At 39.5% G+C, this 20,414-nt stretch overlaps 1 protein-coding gene across 1 annotated transcript in view; it reads left to right on the forward strand.

Annotated features, from left to right (window-relative positions):
• The first annotated feature begins 6,733 nt into the window (after window positions 1-6,733).
• Window positions 6,734-20,414, forward strand: part of RAB18 (RAB18, member RAS oncogene family) — a 32,946-nt gene continuing 19,265 nt past the window's right edge. The window contains exons 1-2 of the mRNA XM_045874219.2: window positions 6,734-6,908; window positions 12,427-12,482. Of these exons, the coding sequence (XP_045730175.1) occupies window positions 6,841-6,908; window positions 12,427-12,482 (124 nt within the window). The 5' untranslated portion in view covers window positions 6,734-6,840. The remainder of the gene's footprint in view (window positions 6,909-12,426; window positions 12,483-20,414) is intronic.

The raw sequence follows: 20,414 nt of genomic DNA on the forward strand, positions 1-20,414 counted from the left end.
GACTCAATTTCTTTAACTATAAAATGGGAATAATATTAAATGCTTACTTCAGTTAATTGGTGAAGAGAATGGCTACATCGGTCAAGATTCCAGCAAGGAACAGAATCTAACTCAGGTGTCTCAAGAAACTATCATCAAGGGACTATTTACAGTAACATGGTCACGTTAGGACAACCAACAATGGAGGAACTCGGAGATTAATGTAGTGGGAAGTCTTTTCTACTCTAGACCTGAAGGGTAAGAGGCAGGCGATAATGGTATTGGAGTCCAGTGAGAGCTGGGACTATAGCAGGTAATCTAGACCTGGGAAGTCAGATGCTCTCTGTGGATTATGAGTTCTATGAGAAAAACAGCATCCTTTATAGGTTGCAAGTTTCAAGTTTTTACTGTATCCTAAAGGACAGCACTCCAGCCCCACAGGATATTATCCTCATGCTTGCATCTCAACTGAGCCTGCCTTCAGCTATTCCATAGACCAGCTGCTTCTGGGTGGTAGGGTATGATGATAGCACCAGTGAAGTCCAAGGGCCTTCATGAGCCTGCTGCCAATGAATTCCTTGGTAGGAAGTGGTATTGTATAGGTTATAATGGGTCTGGGGTCCAATGGAGAATAACTGCACAATGGTCCTCTTCTCAGTCTCAGCTACCCTGTCTCCTGGGCCCTGAGACAGCCCTACTTGTGTCTAGCTACAAAGCCTAATATACTGGAACTACAGGGTGTTATGATAAGCAAAATAAGTCCATCAGAGAAAGCCAATTATCATATGATCTCACTGATATGTGGAATTTAAGAAACAAGGCAGAGGATCATAGGGGAAGAGAGGAAAAAAAATGAAACAAGATGAAACCAGAGAGGGAGACAAACCATAAGAGACTCCTAATCTTAGGAAACAAACTGAGGGTTGCTGGTGGGGATGGGGGTGGGAGGGATAGGGTAGCTGGGTGATGGACATTGGGGAGGGTATGTGTCGTACTGAGCACTGGGTATTATATAAGACTGATGAATCATATAGACCTGTACCCCTGAAACAAATAATACATCATATGTTAATTAATTGAATTTAAATTTTAAAAAATTTAAAAATTAAAAAAAAAAGAATGAGGGGGAAAGAAAGCCTAATATGGCTACTCCAGCTCTTGACCCTGACCCCTCTCATCCTAGGGCTGCAGACCAAAGCTCTGGTGCATATCAATGGAGACAGGAGATACCCAGAAGGTGGGGTTGTTTTCAGAAACTCTGCTCAGCCAGGGGCAAAGGGAACTTGGGGGCTGGGGGTGGGGGGAATGATCTGTGGCTCTGCACCAGTAGCACCTGAACTCCAGCCACAAAGGCCTGTTGTACTTGGACACAGCAACCTTGTACAAGCCATGAGTTACAATGCACATGTCGGTGCCTGTTAGAGTGTGCAAGTTCTTCAGGCGGCATTTCTATTCTTTTCACCCTGATGCTGAGAGGCATAGCAAAAAGATGCAGAAAAGTCAATGGCCTGAATGTGGTCTTTTTCCTCTCCCGTTGTCCCTTCCTGGGGCCACTGGTGGGGGCATGTTGTGATCAGCACAGACTCCGGAGGCCTTCCCCATCACACTTCCAAGTGGTTTCTTACTTATAGTCTCTTCCTCCATACTGGGCCTGCTCATAGGTCATCTCAAGCTTCAGGTCTTAAGCATCTTGCTTTTGATTGAACTGATTATATATTTTTTAATATGGCAGAAAGAATTAATACTAATGTATGGAACCAAATAAGGTATGTCTGAAGCCTAAGCAAGAAGGATTCTTTTTTCCAGGGATTTAAGCGTAATAGTGTATGTGTGGAACAGAGCACCCAGCCCAAATCATTGGTTAAGAATGTCATTGACCTGATCGTTCTGTTTTGGTGTCTTGGTATCTGCCCTGAATTTCAGAACCACAGTTCTAAAGAGTTTGGAAAAGTTTTGTGTCCAAAGCCCACCTTCATATAAAATTCCACATGGTTGAAACCTAACTCATTTTCCTCCCTCTTTCTTTCAGGAATTTTCCTTCTTATGGGTGGTACTAAGGCTTAAAATATTAGAGAAATGCTTGATATTTTTCTCTTCCTTTTCTTCTCCTTGCCCTTCACCAATTGCCCCGTGCAATTATCCCTTGTGTCTTTTGTAGAGAGCTTTCCATTTCTAGGCCCCTTGCCACCACTATATTCCCACCCTTTCCTGAATACTTCCTATACATAGCCAGATTTATCCACCTAAAATATTATATTTACCTATCATCCCAATGCCTTTGTTTACATTGCATTCATTCTGCCTGAAGTGTTGCTCCCTTCCTTGTACTGGACATACTTTGTCATGTCCTGCTTTCTTTGTGAAGCCTTTTCTGGTTGTTCTAAGCTTCACTGTCCATTTGCTCTGGTCTGACTTTCTGGAGCATGTATCGTCTGTATCGATCATTTAGCACACACACAAAAATGCTACATTGCCTTATCTGTGCACGAATGCCTCCTTCCTTTCTAGCAGTACCTGGTAATGGTTGTGCATTAAGAGTTATTGAGGTTTCGGGGCACCTGGGTGGCTCAGATGGTTAAGCATCTGCCTTCAGCTCAGGTCATGATCCCAGAGTCCTGGGATCGAGCCCCACATTGGGCTCCCGGTTCAGTGGGGAGCCTACTTCTCCTTCTCCCTCTGCCTCTCTCCCTGCTCATGCTCTCTCTCTCTCTGTATCTCTGTGTCTCAAATGAATAAATGAAGTCTTTAAAAAAAAAAAAAGAAAAGAGTTACTGAGGTTTCCCCCTCATATTCAAGATAGAGATTTAAGAGTCATCCCAACTTATATAAAAAAACAAGCAGATTTACATCATTCCAATTTCCTGAGGTTGACTTGGGGTTTTTATATTGATAATTTTTTTTTGGAGCAATTACTCGAGGCCTCTATGCTAGACATTACACTAGATGTTGGAGACGGAACAATGAAGGACAGCAGTCAGTTCCGCTTTCCAGAAGCGCACATTCTGACTGGGGAACAAGTAATTCAACACAATTATAATACTGTGGAGTACACACCGTGATAAATGCATAGGTACTATCAGAACACGTAAGAAGAACATGTAACGCTGACGTGGGAGGCCATGGAAGTCATCCCAGAGAAAGGGACCCCAAAACAGGAACACGGAGGATGAGTAGGAGTTGCCCACGTGACAGTGCGCGTGAGTGTATGTGCAGGGATGGGGTGGGGAATGGGGGACAGAAGATCACTCCAGGCAGAAGGAACGACATGTGCAGGGTCCTGGAGACAAGCAAAACTTGGTTCATTGAAAATATGGAGAGAGTTTAATTTGGCTGGAACACAGAGTACGAGGCATGGGAAAGCAAGAGATGAAGTTGGAGGGATAATCAGGGCTTATGATAAGATAATAAACACTTGTGAGGACAGTGAGCAGTGGACTGAAGACCGGGTGACTACATTAGATTCACATTTTGGGAATACCACGTTGCGTGCAGTGTAGAGAAGAGCCTGAGGGGACAGGAGAGTGGAGGCAGGCAGGCAGGCCAATTGGGCTGCTGAAAATGGTAGGTAATCCAGCAAAAAGTTGATGATGACCTAATCATAGCAGTGGTGGTAGAGATGAAAAAAGTGGATAAATTTCAGGGATGCTTAAGGTAGAACTGCGAGGACTAAGTGGGTGTAGGGAGTGAGAGAGAGAGAGTTAGACGGATGCTAATGCCATGCCATAAGAAGAAAATCAGGAGAAAAAGCTAGTATGGAGGAGAAGATAATGCGGTTGGTGTCAGGCATGTTTAGCTTGGCATTCTGCACCTGGGCATACCCATGTGGAGATGTCTTGGCAGTTATGTACCTTGACCTAAACCTCAGGAGACAAATCTCGGCCAGAGATATAACTTTGGGACTACTCCAAGCAGTGGGATAAGGAAGCCGTATAGGTCCTAGAAGACAGTGTGTGTGTAGAGTAGTGTAGAGTAGAAATGTGTGTAAAGTAAGTAGATAAAATCAGACTAAAACCCAAGGAACAAAAATGTTTAAAAGACGAGCAAGAGGATGTTATTAAAAAAAAAAAACCCTGAAAAGTGGCCCAGAGGTAGGAGGATATCTAAGAAAACATGGTGTTGCCTAAGTAGGTCAACAATGTTACATACAATATCAGTAAATCCAGGCCTGTTATTTATGAGAAGGTTTTTTGTTTTTATCTTGGTGTGAATACTACAGGGCAGCAGTTCTCAACCTTTTTGGTTGTATAAATGATTGTATACTCTTACAAATTATTGAGGACTCAAAAGAGCTGGTTTTGTGGCTACATCTATTAACATTTACTCTATTAGAAATTAAAACAAAACTTTAAACAATTAATTAACAAATAATAAACCTATTTGGTACTAGTTAATATGTTTATAAAAGTAACTATTTTAAAACAAAAAACTTAGAGAAGAATGGCATTACTTTACATTTTGGCAAATCTCTTTAATGTCTGGCTTAATAGAAAACAGCTGGATTCTCATATCTGGTTCTACCTTCAATCTGTTTTGCTCTCACACATTATGTGTAGCCTCTGAAAAATTCCACTGTATTATCATGAGAGAACAAGAGTGAAAAAAAGTAAATAACATCTCAAATAATTATGAAAATAGTTTGACTATTTTGCAGACTCCCTGAGAGGGAACTCTAGGGATCTGGGGACTCTATTTGTAGAATCACTGCCCCAGAGCCGGAGAGCTTGACAATACTGTGAGCCTCAGAAATAAACTCTTGATACCATAGTCAAAAGTAGGCAGGATAGAGTCGACTGAGGTTTCAAGGGCTATTTTATGAGAGGTTGAGGTTGCCTGGTTGATACTATCTTCCAAAGTTAGGAATGGGCTCAAGAATGTTCATTCAGTTAATTCATTCAACAAGTATATTTAGGGGCACCTGGGTGGCTCAGTCAGTCGACTGTGGGACTCTTGGTTTTGGCTCATGAGGGTCATGATCTCGTGGTCGTGAGACTGAGCCTTGTGTCGGGCTCGGTGCTCAGCACGGAGTCTGCTTGGGATTCTCTCTCTCCCTCCCCTCCTGTCCCTCTACACCACCCCCACTCACTCATGCATATGCTCTTCTCTCTCAAATAAATAAATAAACCTTTTAAAAAAACCAAATATTTATTTAGCACATATTCTATGCCAGTAACTGCTTTAGAGGCAGAGGATATAACAATGAACAAAACAGACAAAAATTGCCTTCATGGAGCTTCCCTTCTGTTGGGGAAGATTACACAGTCAACAAAATAGTAAAATATATAGTATACAGGAGCATGGTAAGTACTATGTAGAAGAATAATGCAAAGAGGTATAGGGATTGTTGGAAGGATTTGCAAATTTCAGTAGTAGGGACAGAGAAGGGATCATTTGAGCAAAGGCAACATTCCAGCAAAGACCTGAAGGACATGAGGGAGCCATTTGGTTGTCTGGCAGAAAAGCTTTTCTAGGTATTTGAAAAAATGAGTTTTTAAAATTTATTCTAAATTCTATTAATATATATTCTTTAATCAGATATCTATTGTATCTGGCATTAGCTGCAAGTATAAGAAAATAAGATCTGAGAGCTAATATTCATTTAGTGTCTGCCATGTACCAGGAACTCTGCTAAACATTATATATGAGGTTTGGTACCTTCACTAATATTTGCAGTTTAGTGAAGAAGACAAAGCATGTACATAAAATTCCTGCAGTTACGGTGTAGCAGTTCTTACGAGGAGCAGTAGTCGGTTTGAAGTTGCACCAACAGAGGTTTGCATGCACCTGATCCACCTGACATTTACATCTCTCTTTCACAGTGAACTGGCGTGTGAAGGGTACAACTCTTGAACCTAACAGAAGCTAATCCAGGGAGTTAATAATACCCGATCGCACCTTTTATAGAGCGCTTGAGTTTAGTCGGTATTATTCTAAGAAGTATTATTGCCTTTTACTGTGAGTCGGGAAATAGGCTCAGAAGGCTAGGTAATATAAAGCGGTTATATGGTATGGTGTGGGGTCTCTGAGCACAACAGTCAAGAGAGAATTCTTGAGGAGTTGTATGGTGCAACTTAATAAGTTTATTTAGATAGCACGGGGACAGGACCCCTGAGCAGAAAGGGCTGTACTTTTTGTTGTACGATGCTGGTGGTTATATGCTTAGTGCTTAAGGGGGAGGAGAGATGTGCAGAGAGTATTAGATCATAAATCTTTTCTACCTATTTCTACTCCTAAAACTACTTTCACAAGATTTCTCTGGTGTTTATTATTCGGTTCAATATTAACTATCAGTGAGATATACAGGCAGTCATGAGACTACAGCAAGCAGCACATATTTGAACCTTATTAAAACTATGCAGGCTGCAGGTCTGCCTTTTGGGCTAAAGGACATTTTTCTGCTTCTATCCCTCATCAGGTGGGGTTGGGACCTAAATTTAAGATACCTGCCTTCGAGCACAAGCTTTTCCTATTGCAATGCAGCTGTTACGAGCAGCTGCTGAAATAAAAGAGCCTCATGCCCTGCCAACTCAGCCCTTTCCCAAGTACACCACTGAAGGAGGGGTAGGTTAGGGCAGAGGAAGAGCAACAGTCTACAAAAGGGTGAAATCACACGCGGTTCTTCCCATCTGCGCTTGCGCAGAGGATGAATAAGCGCTCCGGAAAGACGCCTGGGATTCTGAGTTTGCGCAGACGCAGTTTCCTCAAGGCGGAACTGGGGCGACCGAGGCTTCTGCAACCTAAACACCCGGGGAGAAAGGAAGGTGGCAGACGCGCAGCGCTGCGCATGCGCGGGCACCTCCTCCGGGGAAGGGTTGAGAACCGGACTGGGGTGGTCAGTTGGGCTCAGAGCGGAGCGGGGTCAGGATGGACGAGGACGTGCTGACCACCCTGAAGATCCTCATCATCGGCGAGAGTGGCGTGGGCAAGTCCAGGTGAGACGGGTCTGCCGGCGGTGACGACGGCGGCGGGGCTCTTTCTGCCTCCGTGGCCGCCGTCTGCTGGGCCGCGTCGGGAACGGTAAGGGCGGCGGCTGGTGCGGGCCGGGCTGGGGCCGGGCCCCGCTCGTTCTCCCCGGCCTCTCGGCCGCGCGGTCCTGCAGCCCCTGCCTCCCCCCACCCCCGCCGTGTTGTGGGTCCGTGGCAGGCCCGCCTTGTCTGGATACGTTTCCCCTCTGTCCCAAATAAAAAACAATTCTGAGGGCCGCCGCTCGGCGAGCGGGTTTGCTGCCGAGGAGCCTAGGGCGTGGCGGGCGGGTTTGGGCCCGAGTCTGGCCGAGAGCGAAGCCCGGACTCGGCCCCTGGGGTTCAGGCTCACTGTCACCCCGCGAGTTGAGTTGTAACTTCAGCACTTTGGTTTTTCTGTCAGGCTTTCTCTGAATACGTCGCGTTCCACACGGGAAGTTTCGTGACGCCTTGGGTCACATTCCTGGCCTATTTTGGTGCACCCCTTTGCCGCTTCTCTGTTTTCTTCTGAGTCAGCTGTGAAAGAACTCTTTGGTCTTCTGACTACTTGAGTAATTCACTTGAGTCTGAGATGCTAGTGTTTAAGCTGTGGACTTTATTCTTTGAGAATCAAGTGTAATTGTTCCTTCGCATGCTGCCACATCATATAGAGGTGAAAGAACAAATTAGTATTTTGTGTTTTCTTTCTTGACCTTTTTTGAGGGAAAATGATAGTTGACAGTGGTTCGAGTTGAGTATCGGGTAAGAACAGTGATGCTCAGTGGGTGTTGCAAGCGGGTTGTGATTTCCTCCAAGCCTTAGAACAAAGTTCTCCAGGTCAAGTTATTCTTGCCATCTCATTATTATTATTATTATCACTAGGTTATATTCTAGGCTGTCTTGATTTTTAAACAATATTCCAGTTCCAGGAGCTGTAAGTAATTTCATATTTTAGCTATGCCTGCTGATAAACTTATCTCCAGATCACTTCATCAAGTTATACTTTTTTAGATGCTTAAGGATTTGAAATTTTATTCTGTAATACGTTCTGCAGTTTTATATATTTTTAAAGTATGACAATATATTTTCTAGTTTTTCTCATTTACTGTACTCAGTATATATTGGAGTGAGGGATTTGCACATAACAAGGAATAAATTAATGAAACACTGTGGGCTAGCAAAATAGTATGGGTGGTGTGGATGTGTGTATATGTATGCATTATTTAAAGGACTGAATAGGGCGCCTGGATGGCTTAGTTGGTCAAGCATCTGCCGTCTGCTCAGTCCATGATCCTGGCGTTTCATGATCGCAGAGGCCTGCATTTGGCCCTGCGTTGGGCTCCCTGCTCAGCGGGGAGTCTGCTTCTCTGCCCCTCCCCTGGCTTGAGCTCTCTCTCTCTCAAAGAAATAAATAAAATCTTAAAAAAATAAAGGACTGAATAAAGTACTTTTCATGATCACTATTATATTTGAGGGTTAAAAAGTTAATATATTGAACATTGTCTTAATAGGACTTCTATAGCCTTGTGGTCTTTTTTTCTTGAGATGTGACCCTCACTTAGGTTAAGGCATATGAAATTGCTGATTTTGAAGTCAAAAATGGTTGAATGTCATTTCATGTGGTTCAACCCAATACAAGTTTGGTTGGCAACATTTTCCTAAAGGTAGTGGATGGATGACCAGTTAAGCTGTGTTAAAATTTTCTGGAAGGTTAACTAGAGTGTTTATGTAATTGAGGTTCTTCCTCTAGTGTAAAATCAGTTAGGTGGATTTATTGGTTTCCTTAGTTCCCTCCCTTCAGACAAACTTGTTTGGATTTAATTTGATCCAAACTTTTCTCAGTACTTAATGGTGAATTTTCAGCTGCTCACTGCAAAATTTTAACACATTTAACTACCTCTTTCAAGAAAGGATTGTGTTTAGGGAGAAAGTTGGCTTATTTTTCTAGCTAGACATACGTTATTGGTGCATGTTCTTTGCTATGGAAAACAACCTTGAACACTTATTCTTTCTGGATACGATGAGAATTAAATGACTCTACTAAGATAGAAGCCTATTCTTTTAAAGCTGAGTTAGTACAAAAACATTTGTCATGGATATAATCTTTAAGGGTTGTTCTGACCAATAAGTTTGTTTCTTTACAGATCTAGAGTTAATGGAAGTGAAATACCACTTGTATTGTTGCATGACAAAGGACATCTTTTTTTTTTTTTTTAAGATTTTTATGTATTTGACAGAGAGACAGCGAGAGAGGGAATACAAGTGGGGGAGAGGGAGAAGCAGGCTTCCCACTGAGCAGAGAGCCCGATGCGGGGCTTGATCTCAGGACCCTGAGATCATGACTTGAGCCGAAGGCAGACGCTTAACGACTGAGCCACCCAGGCGTCCCGACAAAGGACATCTTAAGTAATTCAAATTAGTGGGTTATTTTTCCAGTTTATTTCAGACTGTTGGAGTGTGATGAGCATGTGTGGTAGCAGCCAGGAGATCAGGATTATGAAACTGGTGCTGCCACTCTGTGACCTTGTGTGTGATACTTGAACACTCTAGGTCTTCATTTCTTATTTGAAAAATGAGGTTGGAATAGAAATCCCTCAAACCCTATCTAATGTTAAGTGTATGAGATGCTTTGATTCTGTGGCTAGCCATAGTGAAGTAAAGAAGTAGCAAAGTGTTTCAGAAACTGGGAGGGATTATAGAGATCTTCTGTTACCTAAATTGCTGTCCCTCCTGTGTCTCTGTGTCCCCATCCTTTTTAGCCAATTTCATTTGTAAATTAAGAAATGCAGACTATTTATGATCACACTGTTTATTATAAATTTGCTTTCCTTTAAATGATATGGTGGTAGTTACTCCTTCCATCTATAGCTCTGCATGGAGAGTATTTTGTTGCTTTGGCTTTGAAAATATGAACGCTTAAATATACATCCTTTAGAGCATTGGTTCTTAATCATTTTCTGGTTGTGGAGTCTTTAAAAGGTCTAAGTCTTTAAAAGTCTAAAAGTCTCTCTGCCTAGAAAAAAGCATAACATAGAGTTGAGAATACATTTCCAGCTAACGGTGTACCCCTGGCTAAGATCTGCTTATATTCAGAGCCCGTATTAAAATTTGTTGCTTTGTACCTTATCAGTTCCCTGGCTTTCCTGACCTTTAATGACAAGGATTATCGTAAGGATTAGCAATTATGTAAGAAGAACCGCTGGCTCAAGTGTCTGGCAAATTGTTGATGTTCAATAAATAATAGCCAATACCATTGTTATTATTTGTATTATTCTGGTATTATTATTACTACTGCCACTACTACTCTACAAGTTTCTTTTATGTAATAATATTTAGTGTGGTGACCAAGTATGGATACATACCTTTTCCATTCTTAAAATATGAGTAACTAAATTTTTAGTGAAATTTTTACTTTTATTAATTTAAAAACCTACTGTTGGGGAGAGAAGAAAATTTTTATAAGTGCAGTCTTTCAAGATTCTTGTTAGTGCTGTCACCTGACTCACGTTGGAATAAGCAAAGTTATAGTCAAGAGGGTACAGTGTTACGTGGAAAATCTACTGTTTATTTCACTTTTGTGGTGCTGGTTTCCTGGTAAACACAAGAAAGCAAAACCAAGAAAGGGAGAGTTAATCCTTCAAATACAGTTAATGACGCCGGATTTTGAATACCAAAAGGCCGTTATGTGTTGCAGTATACTCTGGGGGAAAAAAATCTCTAGCAACAGTAATTACAACCTACAGAAATATTTGTAAATTTTTTTTGCATTTCAGACATCTGATAGCTATTTCCTTGATTTTATTTATTTATTTATTTATTTTTAAAGATTTTATTTATTTGACAGAGAGAGACACAGCGAGAGAGGGAACACAAGCAGGGGGAGTGGGAGAGGGAGAAGCAGGCTTCCCGCAAGCAGGGAGCCCGATGTGGGGCTCGATCCCAGGACCCTGGGATCATGACCTGAGCTGAAGGCAGCCGCTTAACGACTGAGCCACCCAGGCGCCCTTCTTTGATTTTATTAATGCATACAGGTTGATCGATAGAACAGTCTTATCCTATTGTAGGAGATAATGTGAAGGAAGATTGATTAATTTTATAAATCTAGGGCTTTAACAAAAGCTTAGATTATATTTTTGAAGAGTTTCTAATAATTGACACTTCTGCCTTATATTAAATAAATAATTCGGGGAGATATAAAATCTTAGATTATTCATATGGTGTCTTTTTTTAAAAAATTCAAATTCAGTTAATTAACATATAATGTATTATTTGTTTCAGGGGTACAGGTCTGTGATTCATCAGTCTTCTATAACACCCAGTGCTCATTACAACACATACCTTCCCCAGTGTCCATCACCCAGTCACCCCATCCCTCTACCCCACTTCTGTCAGCAACCCTCATTCAGTTTGTTTCCTATGATTAAGAGTCTCTTATGGTTTGTCTCCCTCTCTGGTTTCTTGTTTCATTTTTTCCTCTCCTCCCCTATGATCCTCTGCCTTGTTTCTTAAATTCCTACTCATGTGGTATCTTTTGCTATTATTTCATCTCTTTCTAGTTTCTTTACTATTTCTTAGGTTTAGTCCTCCTTATCTCTCACCATAACCATGGCAGTTGTCTTCGGTTAATTTTCTTGCATTTTTTTTGCTGGCATTAACTTTTCAAAATGTAGAGCAGTTCTTGCCATTCTTTTTTAAAAAAGCTTTCAGTAACTCCCTATTGCCTACTTGATTTCATACACCCTACCTAGCATTTGCTAGAGTATACCTATTCTGGCTATCATGTGATCTACCTTCACTTTTTACTATATGTTTTCTTCCTGCTTAGGTAGTAGTCCTACTACTTACTACTTGTTACCAAATGATAGATTTTCACAGCTTTCTGTTTTACTTGAATTCAGAGTGTAGTACACATCAGATTTAAACAAAAAATTAATTTGTTGCATTCCAAGAGACTTATTCGCCCCTTTTTGTCCACATCACAGTATGACATGTTGCTGATACTATTTTCTCACAAGGACGTACCTTTATGGTTACCAAAACCATAACCAAGCCCAAATCTTTTCACACTTGGGAATTGTGTAGGGGAGCATGGGGAATATATTAAGTAAACTGCTTTGCTCTTGGGGTTCTTTTATTGCCTTTCCAATAATTTAATTCCTCCATATATACCTGCAGTGGGGCAATATTTGTGGGAGCAGACCTACATCAGCTATTCTTACCTGTGTCTAATTTTTTTTTTAAAGTAGGCTCTTTTTTTTTAGATTTTATTTGAGAGAGAGAGCGAGAGAACAAGCACGAACAGGGTGAGGGGCAGAGGGAGAAGTAGACTCCCTGCCTAGCAGGGAGCCCGAGATGGGGCTCGATCCCAGAACTCTGGGATCACGACTGAGCCACTCAGGCGCCCATTATCTGTGTCTACTTTGTGACAAAATATAATAATCCTGAACATTTGCCAAATGGTTAGGAAAAAAGACAAATTTCTAATCTGTCTTTTTAACATTTCTTTTAGCCTGCTCTTGAGGTTCACAGATGATACTTTTGATCCAGAACTTGCAGCAACGATAGGTAAGCCTATGTTTAAAAATTCAATAGAAATGCCACGTATTTTCTTGCCTTCAGTCTGTTTTATCTAGTTCCTTCTACCCTCCATCTACCACCCCATTGTTTCCATGTCTGTTGAATTCTTTTTCTTTCAAGGCTTAACTTTGGCTTCATTAAATTTCTGGAGCCTTTGTAGATCTCACCAAGCAAAAATAACTTACTTGTTGTTTCATGGCACTTGGTTAACACTGTGGATATTATGATTATCTGTACATACATTTCTTTCTTGTACTATGGATTGTCTTTTATTTAGCAACATACAATTATCTGAATATTTATTGTATGTCAGGCACTCTCCTAAGGGTGGGGCTATAATGATGAATTATATAGACTTAGTGTCTATCATCATGGACCTAACAGTATCACCTAATAGTAGAGTGTGTTAATTTTGCATTTTTAGCATTTGCTACAGTCTCCTGCATATATTCTGAACTCACATGTTTATTGATATTAGTTATTAAAGATTATTAGCAGTAATGCCTAAATGCCTCTTTAAAATGAAATTTAGTTTGCCTAAAAGTGGTTTGCCACATTAGCTTACTAGAATATATGAGAAGATTGAGCTATTTAGCGTGTGTATCACATGTTTAGGGAGTAGATGACAATACAAAGGTATCAAGAGACAGCTTGCATTGTGAAAGAGCTGAGTCAGAGCAGGATAGTAGTCTTGACTCTGCCTTGAACCAGTTGTCTAGATCTTCAGGAAGTCCTTTAACTTCACTGTTTTCACCTATAAATGGAGGAGTTTTGGTGAGAGATAATCTGTTTTCCTTACAGCTCTAAAATTTCATGATCTGTTGAGTAGAATGTAGTAAATATGATCCTAGCATTATTATTAGGGAAAATAAAGAGTTTCTCTTAACTGGGTTTGTTTTCGCATTTATTGTGTGTGTGATTTGTTTTTTGTTTTTTTTCTTTTTTTCAAATGTTAAATAATTTCATACTTAGAGAAAAGTTGTAAAAATAGTACAAGAATTCTTGTATGTCCCCAAATGTTAATATTTATCATATACGCTTTATCATGCTCTCTATACACACACACACACACACACACACAGTGTTCTTGTTTTTTTGAATTGATAGTAAAATTGCAGAGATTAACCTCTAAATACTTTAATGTGTATTTCCTGAATGAACATGGATACAATTCTACTGTATACAGATAGATTTCATTAATTGTCCCCCTAATGTCTTATTTAGTGAAAGAAAAAAAAATTGTTTCTGGTCCAGGATGCAGTCCAGGATCACAACTGAGTTTAGTTGTCATTTCTCTTCAGTGTCTTAATATGGGCAGTTCTTCGTCTTTCATGGCCTTGACATTTTTGAAGAGTACATACCAGGTCAGTTATAGTATAGAATATCCTTCAGTTGCATCTGTCTAATGTGTCTTAGTGGTTAGATTCAGGTTATGCATTTTTGGCAGGAATTCCACAAAATGCTTCTCAAGAGCATGGTGTGTATTTTGTACCATATATTTGTACCATTATTGGTGATGGAACTTTGGTTACTTAAGGTGATATATGCCAAATTTCTTTAAAGTGTCATCCTATCATTCTAACTTTGGTGGTTGTCAAACAGTGATTTTTCAAATTCCATCTACATTTCTTACTTAGAATTCTGCAAGGAATTCAATATGAATTCATAGTGCCTCTAAATGTTTAATAAGTTATACCAGGCATTACTTAACATTTGTGTGGCCTATTAACATTTACAGATTTACATTTATGTGTGTGAAAAGGAGTCATTTAAAACACTAGTAATTTAAAATCCATTTTAATTTGGCTTTGATATATTATTTGTTCTTTAAAAAATTAGTAGTAAAACTTCATTTCACTCAGTACATGCCTAGCAATGGATAGCAAGGGGTAGAAGAGTAGTAACTGGAAGGAAAATGAATTTGTCTAGAGTTAAAAATTTTTTTTTTAAAGATTTTATTTATTTATTTGAGAGAGAGAGAATGAGAGAGACAGAGAGCACATGAGAGGGGGGAAGGTCAGAGGGAGAAGCAGACTCCCTGCCGAGCAGGGAGCCCGATGCGGGACTCGATCCTGGGACTCCAGGATCATGACCTGAGCCGAAGGCAGTCGCTTAACCAACTGAGCCACCCAGGCGCCCTAGAGTTAAAATTTTACTAAGGGAATGATCAATATATAATATAAAGCTATTTGTCTTCATTTCAAGCCCAAATGGAATCTGGAGAGTTGGACAATGACAAATTATATATTGTCTTCATTATTAAAAAGGCTTTGTCCACTTTAAGAATAAATACTAAGATTGTGGCATACTGTTGATGTACATAATTTGTTCCCCAAATGGGCTCTGGGTCTTGAAAAGTATCTTTTACATTTAGGTATCAGATTATTTTCTGCCTTAGGTTATAACTAATATAAACACGAACTTTTAAAATAAAACAATTAGTTCAGTTGCTAATGACCTTGTAATAATTAGTGTTTTGTGGAAAATTAGGTATTTTACCGGTAGGATAGTAAGGAAAGCACACTTTTATCTTTTCAGTAATATAGTGAGACACTCAAGTTTCTATCTTATATAAAATATTCTTTTAACGTAACTGTTGGATTTTGAACCTGAGGATGGTACAATAAAGTTGGGTTTTCTTCTTTTGCTTTCTGGCAGTTAGCCAGAATGACAACAAAGGGGGGAGGGAAAAACTAAAACACAAACCCCATATTCCACTAAACTAGAAGAAAGCTAAAAACCCCAGGCCACAGAATAGGTGGAATGGCTGCCAAGAGCAGTGAGTCTAAGCAGACTGTATGTGGGAAGAAGTAGAGTGAGAATGCCATAGCTGCAGAGCTTGGAGCCAGCAAGGGAAGCTTCATGAACCTGAGCGGCCCACCCTGAGATGCAAAGCCTAAATCCCTTGTTTGCGAAAGTAAAATGGGTTTTTTTTAAGCTAATGGCAGAAGTTTCCCTGCACCTGGGTTTGATACTAAGAAGTTGGGAAGGTGAAGCCAAACAAAGAATCACACAAACAAGCCATTTTTTTTTTTTAAAGATTTTATTTATTTATTCATGAGAGACAGACAGAGAGAGAAGCAGAGGGAGAAGCAGGCTCCCAAGGAGCAGGGAGCCCGATGCGGGACTCGATCCCAGGACCCTGGGATCATGACCTGAGCCGAAGGCAGACGCTTAACCGTCTGAGCCACCCAGGCGCCCCAAACAAGCCATTTTTACATTTGTCTTTCTCTGTATCAGTAGGGGAAGAGATGTCTTTGCATTGTGAAAACCTCAAGGCTGCCTATCTCCATTGGCTGTTGAAAAGTAAACAAACAAACAAAAAACCTAAATGATTCTCATATAAAACCTTGAATCAAGACAAAGTTTTGCTGGTCAGGAACTGGAACCACTATAGCCTTCTGCACGAATCTCTTACAGATAGCTTGTCCAAAAAAACCTCACCTCCTTTAAAGATGAATTATCAAAAGGATTTCAGTTAAGCACTACTTCCTACCACTCAAGAATCAAAAAGGAAGAAAGTAGCAGAAAAACAAAGGACAGATGAATACTCAACAGAAAAAGTACTTCTATAAAGTAGATGAAAATCATGCCCAGCTGTTTTGCTATGAATTTAAAACACATTTTGGAAATATTTACCACTGAGAGCACAAAGCAGTGATAAAAGAGGTCAGGAAGAGATAGTGTGACTGCATGAGAAAATGCAGTGTCAGCTAATTGAGCAGAAAGAAAAATAAGGTTAAGAAAATAAAACTGTCACTGAAATAAGGGCGAAATTAGAAGGATCACAAGGGACAGTAGAGACTGTGGAAAACAAAATGAAGGACAATAGAAGCTAGAAAAAAAAGTGGGTAAAATTTGCCAAAATGAATAAAAATGTTTAAAACACATTAGAAAAAATGATGTGGGGGGTGCCTGGGTGGCTCAGTCCTTAAGCGTCTGCCTTTGGCTCAGGTCATGGTCCCAGGGTCCTGGAATCAAGCCTCTCATTGGGCTCCCTGCTTGGCGGGAAGCCTGCTCCCCCTTTCCCACTCCCCCTGCTTGTTGTGTTCCCTCTCTCGCTGTCTCTGTCAAATAGATAAAATCTTAAAAAAAATTAAAAAATGATGTGGAAAACAGAAAAGGAGATTCAGCATATGTATATTTGAATCTCAGAATTAGAATGAGAAAACAAATATTTAATATTTCTGACATAAAAATAAATACACACAAAATTTTAAGAATATTTTGACCAGGTTTTTTGTTTGTTTGCTGCAAGGGGGTGTTTGGATTATGGCAAGGCCTTATGATGGTACTTATTAGCTGCATAGATAGAACTGATTGAAATTTAAGCATGGAGATTAGATCCTTGTAGAAATTAGTTACACTAATTTTATATAATCTAATTAAATAGGCAAAATTTGCTTCATGTTAAAGTTTTTATTTTTTATTTTTTAAAGTTTTTTATTTTTTAATTTACCTTGTTTTAGGTGACCTTTGAATGTAAAGAGTGCTTTGAGTAAAACTTTTTCAAATAAAAAATTAGAAAATTTATTTAAATTAAAATTTAAAATGAGTTCTCTGCTTTTTTTTAAAAAAAATTTTATTTATTTATTCCAGAGAGAGAGAGAGTGCGCACGTGCAAGTGGAGGGAGGAGCAGAGGGAGAGGGAGAGAATCTCAGGCAGGCTCCATGCTCAGTGCAGAGCCTGACACAGGGCTTTATCTCACAACCCTGAATCAATGACCTGAGTTGAAATCAAGAGTTGGACACTTAACCCACTGAGCCACTCTGACGTCCTGAGGAATATATTTATTTAATTGTTTGAGAAATGGCTTCATTTTTTCCTTCTCTCCTTCCTACTTTTCTTTTAGTTTATTTTGTTAGTTTTTTAAGAGTAGTATTAAGTTCCCTTCTTTTTAGTCCTTACTCTTTAATAAAGATGTCCTCTAAGAACAAGTTTACTGTGCCCCATAGGTTTTGGTAGGGTGTGTTTCTTTTTCATTGCTCTCTGGATAGTTTGAATTTTCAGTTTAGCTTTCTTTGAACATTTGAAATTTTTGATTTAGGAATGTGTTTCTTAATTTCCAAGCTGTTTTGTTGTCATTTAATTTCTTATTTATTGATTAATGATATTAGTTTGGAATAAGACCATCCAACCCTTTGCCAGCCCCATGTCCATCAGCAGAAGCCAACTTGGGAGTCTTGGAATTCAGCCCGCTTCTGACAAGACCTTTCTCCACACCCCTCTTTCCTCTCCACACATTTTTTATCTTGCTATTACTTTCTGCCATAAAACCATCTTACTGTTTGTCTCCCTTTAAGTAGTCATCACAAAAAGCCCTGGCTTCCCAGGTTATTCTTCATCTCTGAGACTTTAATCTTCATAAGGTTTTGTACATCTTTTTTCACCCCCAGCTTCCCCTCCTTCTCAACTCTTAAAACATATTTACTCTATCCTCTGAGGTAGCAGAGCACTTACCTCATTTTATTGTTGATACTTTTAAAGTTTGTAAACTCAAATTTGGGGATCTAGGTCCTCATAATTGTTTCTCTGTTGGATCCTTAAAGCTTTTATAGTATCCCTCTTGATGTCCCCTTACCCCGATGTTTTCCACCCTCCCTCCCCCCAAAATAACTAGCAGGTAAAGCAGGAATTTTTATATTCCTTGATGAGAAGGGGGAGACTGACTTAAAGAGGTTAAGCTCCTGCCTAGCTAGACCTCAGGAAGAGACCTGAGACTAAACCCTGCCTCCTAACTTCTAACTTGGTATTCTTTCAATCACAACATAGTAATACAGAAATAAAAAGGATCAAACACAGATTTGAACACAATGTCAAAAATGTTAAACATAAGAAGGAAGTAACAGAATTAAAATATATCAGTTAATTAAATGTGAATAGGTCCAATTCTAATAACTCATATTGTCAGATGGAATTGAGGAGTACTTAAAAACAAATAATGAAAGGTTGAAAATAAAGGGATGGGCCAGGCAAATGCAAGCAAACAATATAAAAGCAGAGGTGGTAATACAATGTGATTTTAAGTAGAATTTAAGATTAACACACTGGATATAATGAAATAAGATAGTATGTAATAATGAAAGGCCCAACTAATTAATAAAGTAGCTCTAACAGTCATAACAAGTAGTCACCAAACATAGATGGTATATATAAGAGCAAAACCTGTTCAAAACGCAAGAGAATTTGATGAAAATACAGTTATATTAGGAGATTTGTTATATCTCTTTCATAATTAAATAGATCCAAAAATCACAAATGAGACTGTAGGGAAATAGAATAACACAATCAACAATTTTTTTTTTTTTTTTTTTAAGATTTTAAATAATCCCTACACCCACCATGGGGCTTGAACTTACCATCCCAAGATCAGGAGTTGCATGCTCTACTGACAGAGCCAGCCAGGTGCCCCTCAATCAACAAATTTTTTTTTTTTTTGGTAAGATTTATTTATTTAATTGAGAGAGATCCCGGGGGTGGGGTGGGGTAGGGGGGTGGGAGGGGCAGAGGGAGAGGGAGAGAGAGTCTTAAGTAGACTCTGTGCTGGGTGCAGAGTCTAACGCAAGGCTGGAATCCCATGACTCTGAGATCACGACCTGAGCCGAAACCAAGAGTTGGTAGCTTAACTGACTGGGCCATCGAGGCGCCCCAATCAATACATCTTTTGAGGGAAGAACTCATTACTTCAAAAGCCCATGGAACAATTTTACAAAATCAGTCTTGGACTTAGTAGCAACGTAAATCGTAAATCAGAAAGAAGCAGAAATTTTATAATAACATGTTCTCTGGTAATTTATTCTTTTAGAAAATATTTTTGGTCTGTTATATTCCTAGCATATGAGTAGATAGTGTGGTTTTGTTTTTTTTTAATTACCAATTACAGTAAAATTGCCCTCATTTTGGTATTCAGTTTTTTGAATTTTAACATGTATTATACAAATGTATATAGTCATTTAATCATTACCACAGTAAGGATATTAAGCAGTTCCATCATTCTAAAAAACTAGTGTCTTTTTAGTCATACTTTTCCCCTGCCTCTAGCCTCTGGCAGCCACTGGTTAGTCTTCATCACTATAATTTTATCTTTTTGAGAATGTCCTATAAATGGAATATATTATGTAAACTTTTCAGACTTTTTTTTCACTTAGCATAATGCCTTTGAGCTGTATCCAAGCTCTTGCATGCCAGTAGTTTCTTTCTTTTTATTGCTGGGTTATATTCCATTGTGTGGATGTTTCAGAGTTGATTTATCCATCCACTTATTATAGGACATTGGATTGTTTTCAGTTTTTGGTGGTTATGAATAGACCTGTATAAACATTTAGGTACAGGATTTTATGTGAATATTAATTTTTATTTCTTTAGAGTAAATACCCAGTAATAGGATTACTGGATCATATGGAAAATGCATGTTTAAGTTTGGAAAATATTCCATCCATTTTTTAGTAAAGTGATTGTATCATTTTACATTTCCACTAATGGTATATAAAAGTTCCTGTTTCGAGAAAGACATGTATCATATGATCTCACTGATATGAGGAATTCTTAATCGCAGGAAACAAACTGAGTGTTGTTGGAGTGGGGGGAGGGGTGGGAGGGATGGGGTGACTGGGTGATGGACACTGGGGAGGGTGTGTGCTCTGGTAAGCGCTGTGAATTGTGCAAGACTGTTGAATCTCAGATCTGTACCTCTGAAACAAATAATGCAATATATGTTAAGAAAAAAAAAAAAGAAGAAGAAGGTAGCGGGAGGGGAAGAATGAAGCGGGGGAAATCGGAGGGGTAGACGAACCATGAGAGACGATAGACTCTGAAAAACAAACTGAGGGTTCTAGAGGGGAGGGGGGTGGGAGGATGGGTTAGCCTGGTGGTGGGTATTGAGGAGGGCACATTCTGCATGGAGCACTGGGTGTTGTGCA

This window comes from Mirounga angustirostris, unplaced genomic scaffold (genome assembly GCF_029215605.1).
Source record: "Mirounga angustirostris isolate CCGP_5_RB_7025 unplaced genomic scaffold, mMirAng1.0.hap1 SCAF_5, whole genome shotgun sequence".
NCBI lineage: Eukaryota > Metazoa > Chordata > Mammalia > Carnivora > Phocidae > Mirounga > Mirounga angustirostris.